This window comes from Hippopotamus amphibius, chromosome X (assembly GCF_030028045.1).
Source record: "Hippopotamus amphibius kiboko isolate mHipAmp2 chromosome X, mHipAmp2.hap2, whole genome shotgun sequence".
Classification (NCBI taxonomy): Eukaryota; Metazoa; Chordata; class Mammalia; order Artiodactyla; family Hippopotamidae; genus Hippopotamus; species Hippopotamus amphibius.
The window spans coordinates 45,431,814-45,452,659 of record NC_080203.1 but is presented as its reverse complement, the minus strand read 5'-3'; the positions used below and the strand labels follow the sequence as shown (position 1 = coordinate 45,452,659).

The following is a 20,846-nucleotide window of genomic DNA, read 5'->3' as shown; positions in this document are numbered from 1 at the left end:
GTCTGGTCATTGTCCGTTGTGTATTCAGTCTTTCACTTTAAAAAAATCATTCTTTCATTCTGCTTCAAATACAATTTCATTTTCAGATCTAAATATTTAATTCGTTGGAAAAGTTATGTTTGTGCATACCAGGAACAAGGGACAATTTCATTTTGACGGGAACATTTTTCCTAATTTTTTTCTAAAGTGCAATATTCTACTCTTTGTACAATATTAAGGTTCACATTCATAAGATTTCATTGGTGAATCTACGTTCTTTCAATGGAATTTAAGAGCAACGTTATAGACTCCTCCCCCGGACCGCTCAACCCATTAAAAAAAAGCCTCTGGGGTTTTTATTAAAATTCTTTCTCTGACCAACTTCTCAAGAAGAGGAAAAAGACAAAAGAGCCAGGAAAGCTTAGGGGGGACCCGCCGCAGGGAGGAGGTGTGCGGCTGGCAGACGCCGGCTGGTGGGCGGGGTGCGAGGGCGGAGCTCCGGCGACGCGGCGCTCACGTGACCGCCGGGCTCAGAAGTGGGCACCGGTCCGGGTGCCCGGGTGCCCGCCCACCCTGCCTCCCTCCCTCCCTGCTGTCGGACCCGGAGCCGTCTGCGAGCCTCTAATTGTTGCTTCACGTTCTTTCAGGTCAGTGTGAGGGCTCTAGTCGCTGCCTGCGGGACACCGGAATGGGGGAGGAGGAACGGGCGCAGAAAGGAAAAAGGTTGGGGATGGGATCCGGGTTGAGGGGAGCTGGCCAGAGTGTAGATAGAAATGGCGGTGGGAAAACGGCTAAGAGGGAGCAAACGGCCATTGGGCAGAGGGTGGGGAAGGCGGACACCCCAAGTACCCATTCCCCTTTCTCCACACCTCCTCTAATCTGCCTTCCGTCCATTTTGGAGCCGGAGATGGAGAGTTGGGGGGCGCCCCACCAGTGAGACAGTGGAAATAACCCCCCTCTGCCACTCCTTGCGTAGAGTAAAAAGTTAACCTCAAAGGTGGGGAGGCGAGTTGCCTCTGGGGGAGAAGGACGCAGAGATCCAAAATGAGTTTGGAAAACATCCTGGTCTGGCGCCTGAGGCGTGAAAAGAAATGGCGGCTGGGGTGCTGGGGGCGGAGGAGGTGGGGGAGGGAAACGTTGGGTGGGGGAAACGAGGGCCGGGATTCAGGAAAGGGACCCGAGTCCCTGTGTATCCACCGATGCCGATGCCCATCCCCGGTCTCGTGTCTGTCTGCAGGTCTACGTCTCTGTTGTTCCCAGCGCTCTGCTGGGCTAGAGAAAGAGGAGGAACCTTTCCAGAAATCCCGCAGGTCAGTGAAGAAGGAGGTCACTGGACAGGGACCCAGAGGGGTGGGGAGTGTGGAGGGCACAGCCCTGGGCAGAATCGGGGGCCCCACTGCTCTCTTCCCAACACATTTATACACACTCTGCCGCGCTGAGCAAGCAGAGGGAAAAATGGCAGGGCCTGCCCGGGAAATGGTTGGCTCAAGTGTGCATGAGGAGTGGTGGGGTAAAGGGTGGGGAGAAGGCACGCTAGGAGGGCCGGGCCAAGTCTGGGGACCCCTGACAAGGGGCAGGAAGCGACCACTACTACTATCCGGACCTGCAGTCCATCCCCAAGCCCTCAGTCTCTCTTGTTTCCGCTTTGTCTTCTCTTCCCCCTGCCCCACCCCCAGGACAGGAAAAGGAGGGGACACTCAGCATGGAAAAACTCTGCAGTGAAAATGAAGGAAAGCCTGAGAACCAAGGCAAGATGGAAAACAAAGAACAGCCACTGGATGCGGGAAAGCCAGGGGTAGCTTGTACTATGGAAGACAAGAAAAAGTTAGAAAACAAGGGACGGACAGATCACAAGGAAAAGACAGAAGATGAGAAAATACTAAAGGATAAGGAAAAGCCAGAGAGTGAGATAAAGCCAAAAGAAGGAAAGCTGGAGAGCCAGGGAAAGCCAGTGAGTGAGGGAAAACCGAAAGAAGGAAAACCAGAGAGCGAGGGGAAGCCAGTAATGGAGGGAAAGCCAGTGAACGAGGGAAAGCCAAAAGAAGAAGCTCCAGCCAGCGAACCAAGGGCTGCAGGAAAGCGCCCAGCTGGGGATGATGTCCCCAGGAAGGCCAAAAGAAAAACCAACAAGGGGCTGGCTCAGTGTCTCAAGGAATACAAGGAGGCCATACACGATATGCATCTGAGCAATGAAGAGATGATAAGAGAATTTGATGAGATGGCCAGGGTAGAGGATGAGGTGAAGAAAACCAGACAAAAATTGGGGGGGTTTATGTGGATGCAAAAAAGTTTACAGGACCCCTTCCACCCGAGGGGCCCGCGGGAACTCAGGGGTGGCTGCAGGGCCCCACAAAGGGGCTTTGAAGACATTCCTTTTGTGTAGTGCCCCTGGCAGGCATTCGGAAGGCCTTGTGCTTTATTTAACCTTGTGCTAATACTATGCTTTAGGTGTCTCTCTCATTATTCCAACTGCAGCCCTCTATGTTTCAGTAGCAGATTTTCAATCCATTGCATGGAAAAATGTTTATGATGCATTGTAAAACTTAAAAAACAGTTTTCAGAGCCATATATATGGCATCAGTCCATTTTTGTAAAACTACAAAGATACTTACATAGTGATCTGTGTACAGAAAAATCTCTGAAAGCTGTGTCTACTAAAAGATTAACAGTGGTTATCTGTGGGTGATTTTTTTCTGCTTTTTTTCATCTGTTTATATTCTCCTAAAAAACACTTATTACTTTTATCATAACAATAATGAAAGATAAAAAAATAGGGAAGCAATACTAAGCAATCAAAAGTACTGTTTAGTGAGCTTGTGAAGGCAGTGGAAACACAAAATTTCTGTTCTCAGGACGTGAAATGATACGTGAAAGTCACATTACCTCTGGGACTCAAAGCTGGAAAAATCAACCTGGCAATTATTACATATCTATTGTTGTAAGAGAGAGTCTTGGCATCAGTGAAGTGGGGATAAAACTTGCCTTCCAGGGCTGTGGAGAATATCCGATGAGATACTGAGTGTGTGAGCTGTGTTGGGCTGGCTCCTACCCTCTCCCCTGCACTAGCAGGATCAGAACCCCATCAGGTGTTTGGGAGAGGGCTGAGGGAGGTCTTAAGTGTGTCTAGGAATAAGTCCAGACAGCTGAGAGGTGGGTGCCACTCTCCCCTGGGTAATGCCATGACTCTTGGGTGCTGTGCCTCTTCGCGTGGGTTCTGTATCCTGCTAAGGCCCCCACTGCTGCTGATGGGCTGGAGATCATGAGGGACTAAAGCAACACAGTGTCACAACAGAAGGGTGGAGAATACCTACAGTAGAGTTACCCTAACTCAGGTGGGTAGCACCCAATTGTTACTTGGGCCTTGATATTTATAAAGCTCTTATAAAACACACCTTTCCAAATTTTTTGTTGGTTTGTGTGTGTTTTTGCATACAGCCATCTCCACTGGATTTAGATACTGGAGATTGAACCAGGAGAAAAGTCTGAGTGACCAGATGCTCTGCTCTTCTCACCTGTTAATCTCTTATCTGCTGACAATTTTTTCTTAGAAGGAGTTGTCTCCTAGGAAATTCCTATTAAGCCCTGGCTTATTTCAGCAGACCCATTTACCTATGTGATTTTTTTCCTCTGGCTCTTCATTGGCCTTTTCTTTGCTTATAGTGTTTCTTTAAATAAACTTTTATTTTAGGACGGTTGTAGGTTTACAGAATTATTGCAAAGATATACAGTTTCTATATACCCCATACCTAATATCCCCTATTATTAATATCTTATTTTAGTTTGAAGTGTTTGTCACAATGAACCAATGTTGATGCATTATTATTTATCAAAGTACATACTTTATTCAGATTTCCTCAATTTTTCCCTAATGTCCTTTTGCTGTTCCAGGATCCTATCCAGGTTACCACCTTACATTTAGTCATTATGTCTCCTTAGGCTCCTCTTGGCTGTGACAGTTTCTCATACTTTTCCTGTTTCTGATGCCTTGACACTCTTGAGAAGTACTAGTCAGGTACTTTGTATAGTGTAACACAATTTCAGTTTGCTTGTTTCTTGTGGTTAGACAGGTGTTAGCTTTTGGGAAGAGGATCACACAGGTAAAGTAGCATCATATAAAGGGTACATACTATCAGTATTATCGCTGTTGATGTTAACGTTGGTCACCTGGCTTGAGGTAGTGTTTGTCAGGATTCTCCATGGTAAAGTTACTCTCTTATTTCTCCCTTTCCAGACTGTACTCTTTGGAAGAAAGTCACTGCATGGTTCACACTTAAAGAATGCAGTGTTGTGTTCCATCTCCTTGAGGATGGAGTATCTCCAACATTTATTTGGAATTCTGCATAGGATATTTGCTTTCTCCCACATTTATTAACGTGTTCAATTTATACCAGTATGGCTCATTAATTTTATTCTTTGGACTATAATCTAATACTATTTTATATATTTTCATTGCTCAGATTGTTCCACTTTTGGCCTTTGGAAGCTCTTTCAGTTGGATCTTGGATCTATTTGACATACCCCCATCATTGTGTATATGTGTGTTTTTTTAAAAAAGAACAATTTTCTGGCACTATAAGATGCTCTAGCCTTATCTTGCATATTTCCTGCCCAAGTCCTAGAATCAGTCATTTCTCCAAGGAGCCCTGGTACCTTTGGTTGGAGAATGGTATTAAAAACCAAGATTTGGGTGTTAGGTATACTCTTTACTATTGGGATATCATTGCTTCTAGGCCCTTTCAGTTGACAGAGAAAGAAGATATATGGGTATACAACAACCCATGCATATATATGCATCTCTCTCTCTCTCTCCATATATATACATATAGAGATAGATATACACATATATGTGTGTATGTATGTATATATTTATATGTTTTAAAATATATTTATTTTTATATAGAGAAAATTTTGTCTTTAGTCTTACAGACTCCACTCATTTCCAAAGTTACCTATGTCAGTGCCTTATTCTTCCATCCCTTTCAGTGAAATTGTTTCATGCATTTGTGATACACTTAGAGTCTTGTCACATTCTGTATTGTGGGAATGCTGTTATAAATGGCACTTTTAAATATCAAATTCCAATTGTTCATTGCTGGTATATAGGAAAGCAATTAATTTTTATATTAACTTACATCCTGCAATCTTGTGGCCAAGAGTTTGTCAGTGCTTTGGCATTTTCTACATAGACCATCATGTCATCTGCAAATATAGTTTCATTGCATTGCAGTCTGTATACTTTTTATTTCCTTTTTTGTCTTACTGCTCTAGTTAGGACTTCCAGTATGATGTTTCATAGGAACAATGAGAAAGGACATCCTTGCCCTGTTCCAGGTGAAGTGTTTGCTTTCTCATCACTAAGTATAATGTTAGTTTCTTGTAGATATTCTTTATCAAATTGAGGAAGTTTCCCCCTAATCCTAGTTTGAGGGCTTTTATTATGAATAGGTGTTGGATTCTGTCAAATGCTTTTTCTGCATAAAATAATAAGATCATATGATTTTTCTTTTTTAGTCTGTTAACATGTGGTGGATTATATTGATTGATTTTGAAATGTTGAATCAGCCTTGAATACCTTGAATAAATTTCCCTTGTTTGGCATAAAACTTTTTATACATTATTGGATTCAATTTCATAATATTTTGTTGAGGATTTTGTGTCTGTGTTCATTAGAGATATTGGTGTGTAGTTTTCCTTTCTTGTAGTATCTTTTATCTGGTTTTGGTATTAGGGTAATATTGGTCTCACAGAATGTCAAGTGTTCTCTACAATTTTATGGAAGAGACTGTGGAGAATTGGTTTTATTTCTAACTTAAATGTTTCATAGAATTCACTGGTGATTTCTAAATATTTACTGGTGATCCTTAAATCTTTGGTAGAATTTGGTCATAATGATTTCTATCTTTGGAAGGTTATTAATTATTGATTCAATTTCTTTAATAAGTACAGAACTATTCAGGTATCTTTTTCCCCTTGTGTGAGTTTTGGTAGTTTGTCTCTTTTGAGTAATTAGTCCATTTCATCTGTTATCAAATTTGTAGGCATAGAGTTGTTCACAGTAATCCGTCATTAAGAAGATAATGTCCGTGGGATCAGGAGCGATAACCTCATTTTCATTTCTGATATTGTTAATATGAGTCTTCTTTCCTTTTTTCCTTGGTTACCCTAGTAAGAGATTTAACAATTTTATTTATCTTTTCAAAGAACCAGCTTTCGGTTTTGTTGATTTCCTCTGTTGTTTTCCTGTTTTCACTTTCCTTGATTTTGTCTCTATTTCTTTTTTCCAGTTTGCTTGGCTTAAATTACTCTTCTTTCTTTAGTTTCCTAAGGAGAAAGCATAGGTTATTGATGTTAGAACCTTCTTCTTTTCCATGTATGTGTTTAAGCTAGAAATTTCCCTTTAAGCACTACTGTTGCTTCATCCCAAAGAGTTTGATATCTTGTATTTTCACTTCATTCAAAGCATTTTTACATTTCTCTTGAGAATTCTTCTTTGACTCATGTGTTATTTAGAATTGTGTTGTTTAATTTCCAGATATTTGGATTTTCCATCTATCCTGTTATTGATTTCTAGTTTAATTCTACTGAGAGCATACTTTTATGATTTCTATTCTTTTAAATATTTAAGGTGTGTTTTATGACATAGAATATGGACTTTCTTGGTGAATGTTCTATATGAGCTTGAAAAAAAATATGTTGGATGGAATATTCTATAAATGTCAATAAATTAAATCAAGTTGATTGATAATGCTGTTCAGGTAGGCTGTATGTGCCTGCTTAATCTGTCAATTACTGGATGGGGGCATTGAAGTCTTCAACTCTAATAATGGATTTGTCTGTCCTTTCAGTTCTATCAGTTTTTGCCTCATATATTTTGACACTTTTGTTAGGTGCATATACATGTTTAGGATTATTATGTGTTTTTCTCAGAATTTTTCCCTTTATCATTATGTAGTACCTCTTTTGATCTCTGATAATTTTCCTTGTTCTGCTTTGTCTGAAATTATGTAAATACTCCAGCTTTCTTTTTTTGCCAAGGTTTCTTTTGATTAGTGCAGACCTTTCTCTGTTGCTTTACTTTTAACCTATCACGCTTTATATTTAAAGTGGGCTTCTTATACACAATGTATAGTTGGGTTTTTTTTTAATCCACTCTGATAATTTGTTTCTTTAATTGGTGTATTTAGACCATTCACATTTAAAATGATTCTTGGTATATTTGGATTTAATATCAACCATGTTTGTAACTGTTTTCTGTTTGTTGCCAGAGGCTTCGTTTTCTGCCTTCTCTAGTTTTGAGTATTTTACATGATTCTACTTGTCTTCTCTTTTAATGTAGCAATTATAGTTCTATAAAAATTTTTTAATGATTTTCCTTGAGTTTACATTTTTTAACTAAGATCACTTTCAAATAACACTCTTCTGTTTCACTTATATGTAGTACAGGTACCTTATTACAAAATGTTCATCATTCATTTCACTCATCCATTTGCCACACTTAATACATTGTTACTTTATTACTTTAGATAGACATCTTTTATGTCAATTAAGAATAAGAAATAAAAGATTTAATTTTACTTTCATTTATTGCATTTTCAATGCTCTTCCTTTATGTAGATCTGAGTTGCTGGCCTGTACCATTTTTCTGCTGCCCGAAGAAAATCTTTTAACATTTCCTGGAGGAAAGGTTTGCTGATGCTGAATTCCATCACTTTTTGTTTGAGAAAAGTATTTTATTTCTCCTCCACAGTTAAAAGGTTATTTCACTGGATATAGAATTGTAGGTTAGGGCTTCCTAGGTGGCACAGTGGTTAAGAATCCACCTGACAATGCAGAGGTCACGGGTTCGATCCCAGCTCCAGGAAGATCCCACATGCCACGGAGCAACTAAGCCTGTGCGCCAAAAAAATAAAAAAAAATAAAAAAATAGAATTTTAGGTTAGTGTTTTTATTTCTTTCAACACTTTAAATATTTACACAGTTTGAGAGGAGTGCTAACACTGAAATGGAGGATTTGTTGATTTCTCCTTGTAGTTCTATCAAATTTCATTTTATTTATTTTGAGGTCAATTTAATAAATGCATACAAATTTTAAATATCACGAGGTGACATTCTTTATGTCTTGTAATGCTTTTTGCTTTAAAGTCTATTTTTTTAAGTTAAGTACAATGGCTTTCTTTTGGTTAGTGTTTTCATGTTATTTTTTTCCTATACTTTTACTTTCAGTCTTTATGTATCTTTATATTTCAGGTATGTCTTTTGTAAATAGTATATAGTTGGGTTTTTTCCAGTTTGAAAATCTTGTTTTTTTAGTTGCTTCATGTAAACCACTTACATTTAGTGTACTTACTGATATTAATACTGGACATAGCCATTGTACCAAGTTCCATCTCTGTGTCCCATCTGATTTATGTTAGCTTTTTCTTCTTTAGAATTGATTATTTTCTTATTTTTTCCCCTCTATTAGCTTAGAAGTTTTACACTCTTACTCTTCCTTAATAGTTTTCTGGCAATTATAACATAGTCTTGACTTATTAAAGGCTAATATTAATTTATACTTTTACACACTCCCTAGATAATGCCAGAACTTTACTTTTACTCTAGCCCTCTTGACTCTTATGTTGTCAATATGAATTAACAAGATAATATTATTTTATATGGTATTGATTTACATTTATATAGCTATTAGGCTTTTAATTGCTTTTTATTCCTTCCTTCATCCCCAGTCTTGCATCTGAGATAATTTTCCTGGTATCTGAAAAGTGCCCTATAGAATTTAGTATTTTTTTGGTTTATGCTTGCTGCTGGAAACTAAATGTTTTTGTTTATTTGTAAAGCTTTTATATCACCTTCATTTTTGAAGGGTATTTTTTTGCTGGTTATTAATTTCTTGGTTGGCATTGATTTTCTTTCAAGATACTAAAGATGTCATTTCACCATCTTCATGCTTTCATCATTATTGTTGCAAAGCCAGTAATTAGCCTAACTTTTGTTCCTTTTGAGGCATACTCTTTTTTTCTGGCTACTTTTATGATTTTCTCTTTGTCTTGGATTCTCTGTAAGTTCACTATTATGCATTCTATGTGTGGGTTTCTTTTTATATATGCTGTTTGGGATTTGTTGGACTTCTTGGATCTATGGATCAATGTCTTTCATCAGGTTTGAATATTCCTCAGCCATTAAATCTTCAAAGATTGCCTCTAAACAATTCCATTTCTCTTTAACTTCTGGAACTCCACTTAAACATGTATTAGACCTTATCATACCCTCCTGTCTGTATTTTCCATCTTTTTGACTACCTGTACAGCCTTATGGATAATTTCATCTGAATAAAATTTTTAGTTAATTCTCTTTTGAGTTGCACTTAATCTGCTGTTAAGGCCATCCACTAGTTTCTAATTTCAGCTTTATTTTTTATTTATTTTTTAGTTTTGGAATTTCCTTTCTTTTCTAGTTTTTCTGTTTTTTGGTTTCCTGTTGAAATTTTCAAGATTAGATTTTATTTATCTGAATACACTAAGCATTGTGGTTTAGTAGTCTGTATCTGATAATTCAAATAATTCAAAGCTAATAGATCTGTTTGTGTTGTCTATTGTCTCTGGTGCTTCTTACCTATGATGGCTTTTTTCTTTGTGTTTCTGGTTATCTTTGTGTATGGGCATTATACTTAAACAGTTGTTTGTTGAAATAATTTGAGGCCTGGGATGATGGAATCTTCCTCCAGAGGAGATTTTGTTTGCATTGGTCAGGTCCATAAGGACGCTTCCTGTCTAAAACCACTGTAATCTATACTCAAAACTTAAACTTTACTAGTCCACCTAGATGTTGCAAAGCCAAGCTAAAAGACTTTGTGAGGGCTGGTTTATTTCCAGTTTAGAATTACCCTTAAAGTGAAATATTTGAAGTTCCTAGGAAACCCCTCCCCTTTTAATAAAGGCTTGGGCTTTGATTTTTGTTACTCTAGTGCTTTGAATCTGCTGAAGATTCAACTCACTTTGACACTGGTTTATTCCTTAACCACAGATGCCCTCAAGACAAATACAGTTAACCTTACCAGTACTAAAAGAAAACATGGTGAATTCCTCTTTGACTTCATGTAGGGAAAGAGTTCTTAACTATGATTCAAAATCTAGAAGCAATGAAAGAAAAGTCTGATAAATGTGACTATTTTTTTAATGCATGGCAGAAATACATCATAAAAAAAGTCAAAAAGCAACTAACAAAGTGGAAGTAAATATTTGCAATTTATATAACAGATAAAGGCCTAATATAGTTAATGTAAAAAGAACACTTGAAAACTGTGAAGGACCAACAACCCAATAGAAAAATGTGGAAAAGATGTGAACGGACAATTCACAATGATATTTAAATTGTTAAACAGAAATGCAAAATTAAATGCCATCGATATACTACTTGTCACCTATCAGTGAAAATTAAAAAGTATGTCACATTCTTTTGGAAAGGGTGTGGGGAAATAATCACTCTCCTATATTGCTGGTGGGAAAGCAAAAATGGGTCTGAGACTCAGGGTAGGGAATAACCTGGATATGTAGATATGGGAATCATCTGTGCTTAGAGGGAAATGAACAGAGATCAGCTAGGGAGAGAGAACACGTGGACTGAGAAGAGCAGAGGTTCAGGACCTAGCTACTGAAGGTGGCAGTGCAGCTTTCTGGCAGGCACCACCACCACCAGGGCTCTGGAGTCAGGCGGAACTTGTCTTGAAAGCGGGCTGTGGGGCTCCGTGTGGAGCGCTCTTGGCGAAGTCGGGTACCCTCCCTGTGATCAGCTGTCACAACTGGGGATAATGGGCACCTCAGAGGGATGCTGAATGAGGACCTGAGATGCGCCAGGTAAAGCACCTGCAGTCTGGAAACCTCCCTCCTGCTCTGTTGGTAACTTCCCCTTCTCCAACCCCCCTCCCCCGCCCCCCAGCCCCTCCGCAGCTATCCGGTCCCTCTGGGATGGGGGTGAGGGGGCGGGGCGGGGGGGAAACCGCTCCAGTGACGTGGCGCTCACGTGACCGGCTGGGCGCCGACGTGGGCAGCAGCCCGCGCGCCCGCCCGCCCACCCTCCCTGCGGTCCGGTCCCGTCGCCCGCGCGGAACCAGCTCCCGAGCTGTCCGGGCGGCGGGCGAGGGGCGAGCGGGCTTGGGCGAGCCCAAGGAGGCGCAGGCCCGACCCGGGCCCCGCAGGTGAGTGTGAAGGTGGGCGCTGCTGGTGGCCCGGGCCGGGATGGAAGCGAGTGGGACTAGGATCCGGGAGCTGCGAGGAGGAGCGGGGAGGGGCGGGGAGAGGGGGAGGGATCCCGAGATGGGTGAGGAGGGGCACGGAGCGCGGCGTGGGCAGGTGGGAAGGGAGGACGCTGCAACTGGCCCCGCTGCCTCTTCGACGCCCCTCCTCTGTGCCCTCCATCCATTTTCGAGCCTGAAATGGGGGACGGGGCGGGGGCGCCCCTGCAGTGCGACAGTGAACAGTAGACAAATTCTGAAAATAAATCCCTTTCACGCTCTCCACCCAGGAGGAAATATTGACCTCAGCATAAAGGGGTGGGGATGGGGTGAGTTGCCTGCAGGGGAGGAAGACCCAGAGATCCAAAATAGTTTGGAAAGCATCCTGGTCTGGTGCCTGAGGCCTGAAAAGTAATGGCGGCTGGGATGCTGGGAAGTTGGGGGGAACCATTGGATGAGGCGGGCCCAGATTCAGGAAAGGGACCTCAGTCCACTGACCGTGCAGCCCCTCTCTGTTTCCTGTCTGTAGGTCTGAGTGGCTGTTCCCAGCACTCTGCAAGGCTAGAAAAGGAGGAGGAACCTGTCCAGAATCCCTGCAGGTCAGTGAAAGGGAGGAGAGGCACTGGACAGGCACGAGGCTGGGGGCCGGGTATGGAGGGCGCAGCTTGGGTAGAATTTGAGGGCCCCACTGCCCACCCCCCCACCACATGTAATATACACATTTCCTGCCACGCTGAAGGATGGTACAAGGTGGCAGGGCCTGCCACGGAAATGGTTGGCTCTCAGTGCAGGTGAAATGGTGGGGTAAAGGGTGGGCAGAAGGCACACTAGCCCAGGCCAGGTCAGGGGAACCCTGACAAGGGAGAGATGCCAGTACTATCCGGACCTGCATTCCACCCCCAGGCTCTCAGTCTCCCTTGTCTCCTCTTTTTCTCTTCTCCTCCAACCCCACCCCATCCATCAGGACCGGAAAAGGAGAGGACATCTCAATATGGAAAAACTCTGCAATGAAAATGAAGGAAAGCTGGAAAGCAAGGGAAAGCCAGAAGATGAAGTAGATCCAGAAGATGAAGAAAAGTCAGATAAGGAAGAAAAGCCGGAAGTGGAGAGGAAATCAGAACACGAGCAAAAGCTCCAGAATGAGGGATGGCCAGACAATGAGGGACAACCGGAAAATGAGGAGAAGCAAGAAAAGCAGGGCAAGTCCGAAGCTGAGGGAAAACCACACGATGAGGGCAAGCCGGAATCCCAGGTAAAGCCAGACAGCCAGCCGCGGGCTGCCGAAAAGCGCCCCGCTGAAGATTATGTGCCCCGGAAAGCAAAAAGAAAAACGGACAGGGGGACAGATGATTCCCCCAGGGACTATCAGGTCAACTTACAGGAAAGGCATTTGGGCAGTGAGGAGATGATGAGAGAATGTGGAGATATGTCAAGGGCTCAGGAAGAGCTAAGGAAAAGACAGAAAATGGGTGGTTTTTATTGGATGCAAAGAGATGTACAGGATCCATTCACCCCAAGGGGGCAACGGGGTGTGAGGGGAATGAGGGGTGGAGGTAGGGGCCAAAGGGGCTTACATGATATCCCATATCTGTGATGCCTTTGGCCTTCAATTCTGATTTCTCTGATGAGAATATCGCTGATCCTGCTTTCCCTGGCAGGCATTTGCCAGGCTATGTGCTTTAACCTTAAGCTAATACTTTGCTTTAGGTGTCACTCTCGTTACCAGCAGCCTTTTGATCCAACTGTAGCGCTGTGTTTCAGTAGGGGATTTTCACCCACGTGCATGGAAGAGATGTTCATGGTACACTGTAAAATAACAATAAAGAAAAAACAGTTTTCAGAACCGAATATATAGTATCAAGCCATTTTTGTAAAAATATAAATGCATAATACATTTATGCACAGGAAAATTCTGAAAATATGTGCACTAAAAAGGAGACGGTTTTTCTCCTGCATGGTAGCCAGAAAATAGGTCCTACCTGTACTCAAAAATGAGTCCAATCACTTGATGGTACCTCCATGCCATTCCTCTGCAGGTGTGCCCATCCCCATGTCTTCCCCTAGTTGTAACCATGTCAGTGGGCACTGCTACCCCTGCTTCTGGGTCCTCTGCTGTCCTGTGGCTCCCAACATGTGTGATTCTTTTTCTTTGCTCACTCATCCCCACTTTTTCTTAAATGATATGGATTATGTTTGTCATGATAAAAATATTTAGAATTCAATACATGATAAACAATTGAAATGTTCAGTGAGCTTATGAGGGCAATGAAGACGCTTAAAATTCCTGTTGTCAGAATGTAAAATGATAAGTAAAACATTACCTCTGGGACTCATAGCTAGAGAAATCAACCTGACAGTTGTAACAGATCTAGTGCTCTAAAGGTCAGTCTTGTCATCTGTGATATGGGAATAAAACTTGCCTCACAATCTGCTGAGTGGATCAGATGAGATACAGAGTATGTTGGGCAGGCCCCTTTGTAGTAGTAGGACCTGGACCTTGTCAGACACTCAGGGGAGGGCTGAGGGTAGGTCTCACCTGTGCCTAGGAACAAGTCTAAGCAGCAGAGAAGAGACTGCCACTCTTCTCTGGATACTACCATATCTGCTGGGCACTTCTGTTCTGCTGTGCCCTGTACCCTCTCCTGACAGCTACTGATATGATGGAGTCCTCATGGTGATGAAGCCCCTCTGATTCCCTATAGTTCCCAAAGGGCCAAAGCCCCTATTTGGCTCCTACAGGAATGTGGTAAACCCCTTCTCCCAACTTCAGAGTTGTACCTACCCTGGTGGTACTGACCCAGGGCTGTTTGGGCTCCACTATATTACATAGTTCTTAGCAAAGTAGTCATTAACATTTTTAGTTCATTTTATATTTGCTTATAGTAGTTTCTTATCTCTTACAGGACTCATATATTTTGGGTCCACTGGGAGTTGTATCCTGAGACAAATCTACAGACAAGACAGTGGATGATTATTAGAACTACACACCACAGTACCTCAGGGAAGCCGTATCTAAATTTACATACCTTTCTTAGTGTGTTTTCTCTCTAAAAAGTCTCCTAGCTGGCTTCCTACACAAAATCAAAGGACTTGTCCACATATAATCAGAGAGGGTTACACAACTGAATTTCAAGCTGAAAATATCCCTTCCCACTCCAAACCAATTCCAACTGAAAAGTATAACAGTGCTCTTAAAAATATTAGAAACTCTCAATGTTAGGCATTTTTATTTAACCCACTAGTATGTTGCTTTTTCCAAACACTTTCTTATTCATCCTAATATCCCTTACACTGTATTTGACACACATACTTAATAAATTATGATTGAATCAGGAGCCCTGAGTTAAAAAGATACACTGTTCATGGATTAGAAGACTTGATTGTGTTAATATGGTAATTCTCTCCAAAAGTGACCTATAAATTCAATGCCATCCCAATAAAAATCTCAGCAAACTGCAATTCTTAAAGTTCTATGGAAAAGCAAAGGACATAGTATAGCGAAAATATTTTGAAAGTGAAGAGCAAAGTTGGAGGACTCACTGCCTGATTTCAGAGATAACTATAAAGCTACAGTAATCAAGACTATGTAGTACTGGCATCAGGACAGACATACAGAATGATGGAATAAGACACAGTCCAAAAGTAGACCCACATATATATGGTCAATTCATTTTTAAAAAGGACCCAAAGCAATTCAGTGGAGAAAGACTTTTCAACAAATGATGCTGGAACAATTGGATGTTGTCTTGGTCAGTTTGGGCTGCTATAACAAAAATACCACAGACTGGAATTTCTCATAGTTCCGGAGTCTGGGAAGTCCATGATCAAGATGCCTGCAGATCTGGTGTCTAGGGAGGGTCAGATTCCTGGTTCATAACCAGATGTCTTCACATGAATGAAGGGGCAAGGGAGCTCTCTGGGGTCTCCTTTATAATGAAATAAATCCCATTCATGAGGGTTCCACCTGCAAGGCCTAATCGCCAAAGGCCCTACTTCCAAATACCGTCCAACTGAATGAATTTCAGGGTTACACAAACATTCAGTCCATAGCAGACATAAATACAAAAAAAAGTACCCTTACCTCACACCATAGACAAAACATGAATTCAAAGTGGCTCACAGAACAAAAGGTAAAACCCCAAATTATAAAAACTTCATTTAGGAAATTCCCTGGCAGTCCAGTGGTTAGGACTCTGCACTGTCACTGCTGAGGACCCGGGTTCAACCCCTGGTTGGGGAACTAAAATCCCATAAGCCACGTGGCATGGCCAATAAAATAAAATAAAACCTTCACTTAAAAATAGGAAAAATATGGAATAGTCTGTAGTTTCAGAGTAAAATATTATTGCTTATTAAATCTGAAGTGGTTTAAAGATTTTTTGAAATTAACTTTCTGCCACTATCTACTTAATAAGTTCCAGAGGTTTCTCCTGCTAAGAAATGGGAAAAAGCAAATGCTAATGATAAAATGTTTCCATGTGGACAATAAAATTTATCATTAGAAAAATAGGGAAAAGAGGATAATCTCAGATTACAATATGACATAAATCTGTGCCATATGACAATTTAAGATAATAACTGGACAATGAGGGTATTGACAAACTTCTGTGAACTTCAAACAAATCTGGAATATCTATATTAGTAACATATCCCCATACATATATGATCTAAGAAGGCTCAAGACTTCTTATTTGACAATGTTTTCCATGTAATTTAACATAACAAATAAACCTGTTTTAACATCTCTTTTATAAGGTGAGAGACAATTTTTTGAGATTTTCTAAGGACCCTCTGGGAAATCCCCAAAATAGTTTGAGGTCAAAAAAACTCCATTTAGAATTTGATTTTGGGAAGTTGTCAAAAATGCCAGAAGTTTGAACATTTGATTAAACAGGATCACAGATCAATATGAAATGATATTTAATTATCTATTTAACCAAAGTGATAATAAAAGATTTTTAAGGTAAATACAGAAGGTTACAAAATTGTGAATAAAATATAGCTCTTTTCACATTGAGAAGATTCAATTCTCTCATGTAATCAAAGACCAGATAAAGACAATATGAAGCACAAAAATTTATTTTGGTAAGACAAAGTCTTTGCTTTTCAGGCAGGTTACCCAAAAGGTAAAGAAAAACATTTCACAATCTCTTATCAAGAGAAGACCAATAGTCCAAAAGACATTTTCTTTTTAACAGAGAGAAAATCAAACTCTAATTTTGCACCAGTATACTTTTTTTTTCTTTTTTGGCCATTTTCCCATCTTAGTTCCCCTACCAGGGATCAAACCCATGACGCCTACAGTTGAAGCTTGGATTATTAACCACTGGATCACTAGGGAAGTCCCTGTACCACTGCACTTCTGATATTAAGGTTCATTCTTTAAAAACTTATAAATAAATCCATACTAATCCTAGCTAGCTTGACCACACATAAAATTCCTTTCCCAAGATTCATTTGCCTCAAACTTTCTACCCACTCAGGGTTGTTTTGTTTTTTTTTTTTCCCTGTATTTTCCCCTTTCTCATCCTGGAACATGCAGTCATTCTACTTTAGAACAAAATTACTCTTTTTCCCTTAACAAAAACATGTCTTTCATACCTCTCCTTATCAAAAACACACAACCTACTATCCTTACCTACTTTTCATACACAGTTGTTTCCTTTCACCCTTAATATTTCTAGTATTTTTAATTACATATATTGATTAGCATTCTTAACCCTTAAAAACTTTAATTTCTAGTGAAACTAAAAAGTAAGCAATTGTGGATTGCCTGTTACACAAGCATTCTATGGATTGGCAAGTTTATAAATATATTTCATAATTTCTAAAAGTATATTCTTCCTGATAGTAAATTTTCCAGTATGGCACAACACGTTTGCTAATAGATCCAAATATCTTCAGTTCCTTTATAAAAAGATGCTAAAGTAGATAAACCTATGCTCAGTAGTTTGTTTCAGTATTTTATTTTATTTTATTTGAAAATGATCTAAGGACTTCCCTGGTGGCGCAGTGGTTAAGAATCTACCTGCCAATGCAGGGGACACGGGTTTAATCCCTGGTCCGGGAAGATCCCACATGCCACAGAGCAACTAAGCCCACGCACCACAACTGCTGGGCCTGTGTGCCACAACTACTGAAGCCCACGCATCTAGAGCCCATGCTCCATAACAAGGGAAGCCACTGCAATAAGAAGCCCGCATACCACAATGAAGAGTAGCCCCTACTTGCCACAACTAGAGTAAGCCCACTCACAACAACAAAGCCAAAATAAAAAATAAATACAATTAATTAATTAAAATAATACAAATAAAAGAGATATAACAGAACTAAATGTAACATGAGGACCCTGAAAAAGAAAAGACAATGATCTAGATATTTAATGCATATCCATCATTATTTAGTGTAACTTTAAGGTTTCAAGTTATCAAAAAGATTTTTGAAACTATTTTTAAGTAGACACACCATAAAAACATAATTACTGTTGAAAAGTTCACATATACATTTTTATCTTAATTACATCTACATAATTCATCTGTTTAGATTACTCATGAACATTTCATGAGGCATTAAACAGCTAACCATCATCTTAAGTTATTTTTCTTGCTAACAAGTCCTGTGACAGAGATAATATGACTTTTAGTAAACCTGGCTAGAATAAAAGCTGTATGTTTGCATTATATTTAATGCTGATAACTCTGAAGACATGCCTGTTTTAATTAAACCAACAAAGTTAAACTAGCTTTTATTTACCAAAGATTATCCTAGACCACATGAATTTGAAAAACATTTTGGCTAGTTTCTATATTTCTGAGAGAATACTTCTTTTTTTTACTGGATCAACAGCTCAACTTTTAATTATCCAAATTCCTATATTAAGATTCAGGGGATTCTGAATTGCATGGTTACAGGCACCTGGCATAAACAAGGGTAAATTTTCTCTGCAAGAAGTTTACATCATCCTAAGCCTACAGTCAACTTGGTCAACAGTCTGTCTACACAGTAAAAGGTAGCCAGGTACAAAATGAACCCAGACAACATGAAAACAAAAACAAAAACAAAACAAACAAACAAAACTCAGCAGAAACAACAAACAGCAAATACAGTTCTATAGGAGTTCCAGATATCGAAATTACAAGACTCAATTTAAAAATAATTTTTCTGGGACATCCCTGGCAGTCCAGTGGTTAAGACTCTGTGCTTCCACTGCAGGGGTGTGGGTTCAATCCCTAGTCAGCGAACTAAGATTCTGCATGCTGTGTGGCACAGCCAAAAAAAATTAAATAATAATAATAGTAATAATAATAAAAATAATATTTTTTCTTACAAAATAGGAGATAAAAGACATGATTGAAAATTTAAGCGGGTAACTGGAAATTATAAAAAACATGAAATAGAAATTCTATAACTAAAAATTTTTTAAATTTATTTTTATTGAAGTATAGTTTAATTATAATCTTGTGTTAATTACTGCTGTACAGCAAAGTGACTCAGTTATATATACATTCATTTTCATATTCTTTTCCATTATGGTTTATCACAGAATATTGACTATAGTTTCCTGTGCTATACAGTAGCACCTTGATGTTTATCCATTCTATATATACCAGTATGCATCTGCTAATCCCAGACTCCCAATCCAACCCTTTCTCACCCCCCTTCCCCTTGGCAATGACCAGTCTATTCTCTATGTCCCTGATTCTGTTTTTGTTTCATAGATAGGTTCATTTGTGTCATATTCTAGATTCCATATATAAGTGATATCATATAGTATTTGTCTTTCTCTTTCTGACTTTCTTCACTTAGTATGATAATCTCTAGTTGCATCCATGTTGCTGCAAATGGCATTATTTCATTCTTTTTATGGTTGAGTAGTACTCCATTGTATATATGTACCACATCTTCTTTATCCATTCATCTGTCAATGGACAGTTAGGTTGTTGCCATGTCTTGGCTATTGTGAATAATGCTGCTATGAACATAGGGGTGCATGTATCTTTTTGAATTATAGTTTTGTTTCCAATGTCCTGATCTTTTACAATACCTGTAAGCATTTGAGATGAATAGAGCAGGTTTAGGATTTGGTAAAAAGGATATGTGAGCTTTAAATTGCTTCTAGAGTCACATTTCTGTTCTCTGAAAGACTCAATTTGTAAGACAAGTACAATTGTTTTTAATTCCTCAAAGAATTGGGTTGAAACCTGAATGATATCAAGGGGCTAACACACCCATCCAAATACATCTTCAATTTGCTTCTTTATATCAGGGAGAAGATAACCAACTAAGATGGAAATCAAAAGAGTCCTATATCCTACATTTAGAGCTGTGTATCTTTGAAGTGTTTTAGTAAATCTTTCCACAAAGACTTCAGAATGTTTCATTTTGTTTTTTCCACTCTGAGTACATAGTTCCATTTTAGCTTAGGGGAGAAGGCCTAAAAATATTCCTATCAGACTGTCACTATCAGCTTCCAATTTGGCAAACTTCTGACCAGAGTTCCTTTCAAGAAAAATTTTCTCAAATAACTTATATAAGGTTATTAGAAACAGTAAATATTCCTTGCAGTATTGAACTCTTTTTTATTTTTTTCCCTTTACCTTTAAGCCAAGTGTATACCTGCCAAGTTACTTCCAACTAAAATCAATAAGCCTTTTATGGCTTAACCATGGACACATGAAGCATCCCCAAAGATGGTGAAAAGATGTAGTTCTCTCATGATCCAGGGCCGCTTGCTAAGATAACCAAAAGAAAGAGACTTGGACAATTCCCCTGAGAGCTGGCAGTCAGTGGGACACTAACTGCAAATGGAGCTCAACCCACATTTCTGTCTGGTCATATTTTGGGGCACCCAAACCTGACAGTTGAGATGCCTGTGCATGGAAGCAATGACAAATTTTGTGCCCCAACAGGAAGAAAGCCAAGCCAAGTCCTCGGTACACAAAATGAGAGACAGACAGGAAAGTAATTGTTGTTCCTGGGATGGAAAGGATTAATAACAAACGGGTACCCCAAAACCAAAGTCACAGAAATCTCAATTTGGAAAAGAAGGGACACCATGAAATTTTACCTTCCTCTCTTAACTGGACACTACAGACTGAGATCCAGGAGAGCTGACTTTGGTAAGAATTCTTACCTTTCACTGGCTTCTGTCAGTTTTCTTAGGGTCTGATCTACAGGCTCCAGAGCAAGTGAGGTGTCTCAGAGGGTCCCATCTGGGTCATCATAAATTGTAGAGGAGGAAAAATAATTTTCTCTCTACCCTTCTGAATACTTGGCTGAGAATCCTTTTTCTCTATGGCACCTTGTAAATGGATGAGCTCATCTAGGTTAAAAGTTTCTCACTGTGGCCACTGTAATTAAAGATTATCTTTGGTAAGGTTAAGCCATTTGTTCACACAAACACAGGTTCTGGGCCCATAATTTTTATACATATAGTTAGCTGGAATCCCAGATGGAGGAGTGCCTGACTCTTTGGACTAGAATGAAACCAGTTTTTCTTTTCTCCTCTCAAAACAAAATTTATTTACCTGAGGCCTCACACTGGCACAGTCCAGTTTAAGTCAGACCAGTCCAACTGTAGACCCAGTATGGAAAAAGAAATGCTCAAGTAAAGTTGGGTCACTCACAATGCAAAATCTGT

At 39.8% G+C, this 20,846-nt stretch overlaps 2 protein-coding genes across 7 annotated transcripts; both read left to right on the top strand.

The window, feature by feature from the left end:
* The first annotated feature begins 531 nt into the window (after nt 1-531).
* Nucleotides 532-12,800, top strand: TCEAL3 (transcription elongation factor A like 3). Of its 5 annotated transcripts, XM_057717818.1 has the most exons (4): nt 590-626; nt 1,217-1,289; nt 11,736-11,805; nt 12,171-12,800. In XM_057717818.1, the coding sequence occupies exon 4, from the start codon at nt 12,198-12,200 to the stop codon at nt 12,798-12,800; it is 603 nt and encodes a 200-aa protein (XP_057573801.1). In that variant the 5' UTR covers nt 590-626; nt 1,217-1,289; nt 11,736-11,805; nt 12,171-12,197. The 5 variants fall into 5 exon arrangements, with proteins under 5 accessions (XP_057573802.1, XP_057573801.1, XP_057573799.1 ...); XM_057717816.1 differs by lacking the exons at nt 590-626; nt 1,217-1,289 and adding an exon at nt 10,182-10,829; XM_057717814.1 differs by lacking the exons at nt 590-626; nt 1,217-1,289 and adding an exon at nt 10,883-11,170.
* Nucleotides 563-2,586, top strand: TCEAL4 (transcription elongation factor A like 4). 2 transcript variants are annotated; one of them, XM_057717820.1, is made up of 3 exons: nt 563-626; nt 1,217-1,289; nt 1,656-2,582. In XM_057717820.1, exon 3 carries the CDS (start codon nt 1,682-1,684, stop codon nt 2,360-2,362), a length of 681 nt encoding a protein of 226 aa, XP_057573803.1. In that variant the 5' UTR covers nt 563-626; nt 1,217-1,289; nt 1,656-1,681; the 3' UTR covers nt 2,363-2,582. The 2 variants fall into 2 exon arrangements, with proteins under 2 accessions (XP_057573803.1, XP_057573804.1); XM_057717821.1 differs by having other exon boundaries at nt 580-626; nt 1,661-2,586.
* Nucleotides 12,801-20,846: the final 8,046 nt, after the last annotated feature.

Excerpts from the sequence above, each read along its gene's own strand:
- TCEAL4 (XM_057717821.1), top strand. The coding sequence starts at position 1,682 with ATGGAAAAACTCTGCAGTGAAAATGAAGGAAAGCCTGAGAACCAAGGC.
- TCEAL3 (XM_057717814.1), top strand. The coding sequence starts at position 10,941 with ATGGGGGTGAGGGGGCGGGGCGGGGGGGAAACCGCTCCAGTGACGTGG. Across the intron at positions 11,171-11,735 it reads GCCCGACCCGGGCCCCGCAG|GTCTGAGTGGCTGTTCCCAG; the intron begins GTGAGTGTGAAG and ends TCCTGTCTGTAG. Across the intron at positions 11,806-12,170 it reads CCTGTCCAGAATCCCTGCAG|GACCGGAAAAGGAGAGGACA; the intron begins GTCAGTGAAAGG and ends CCCATCCATCAG.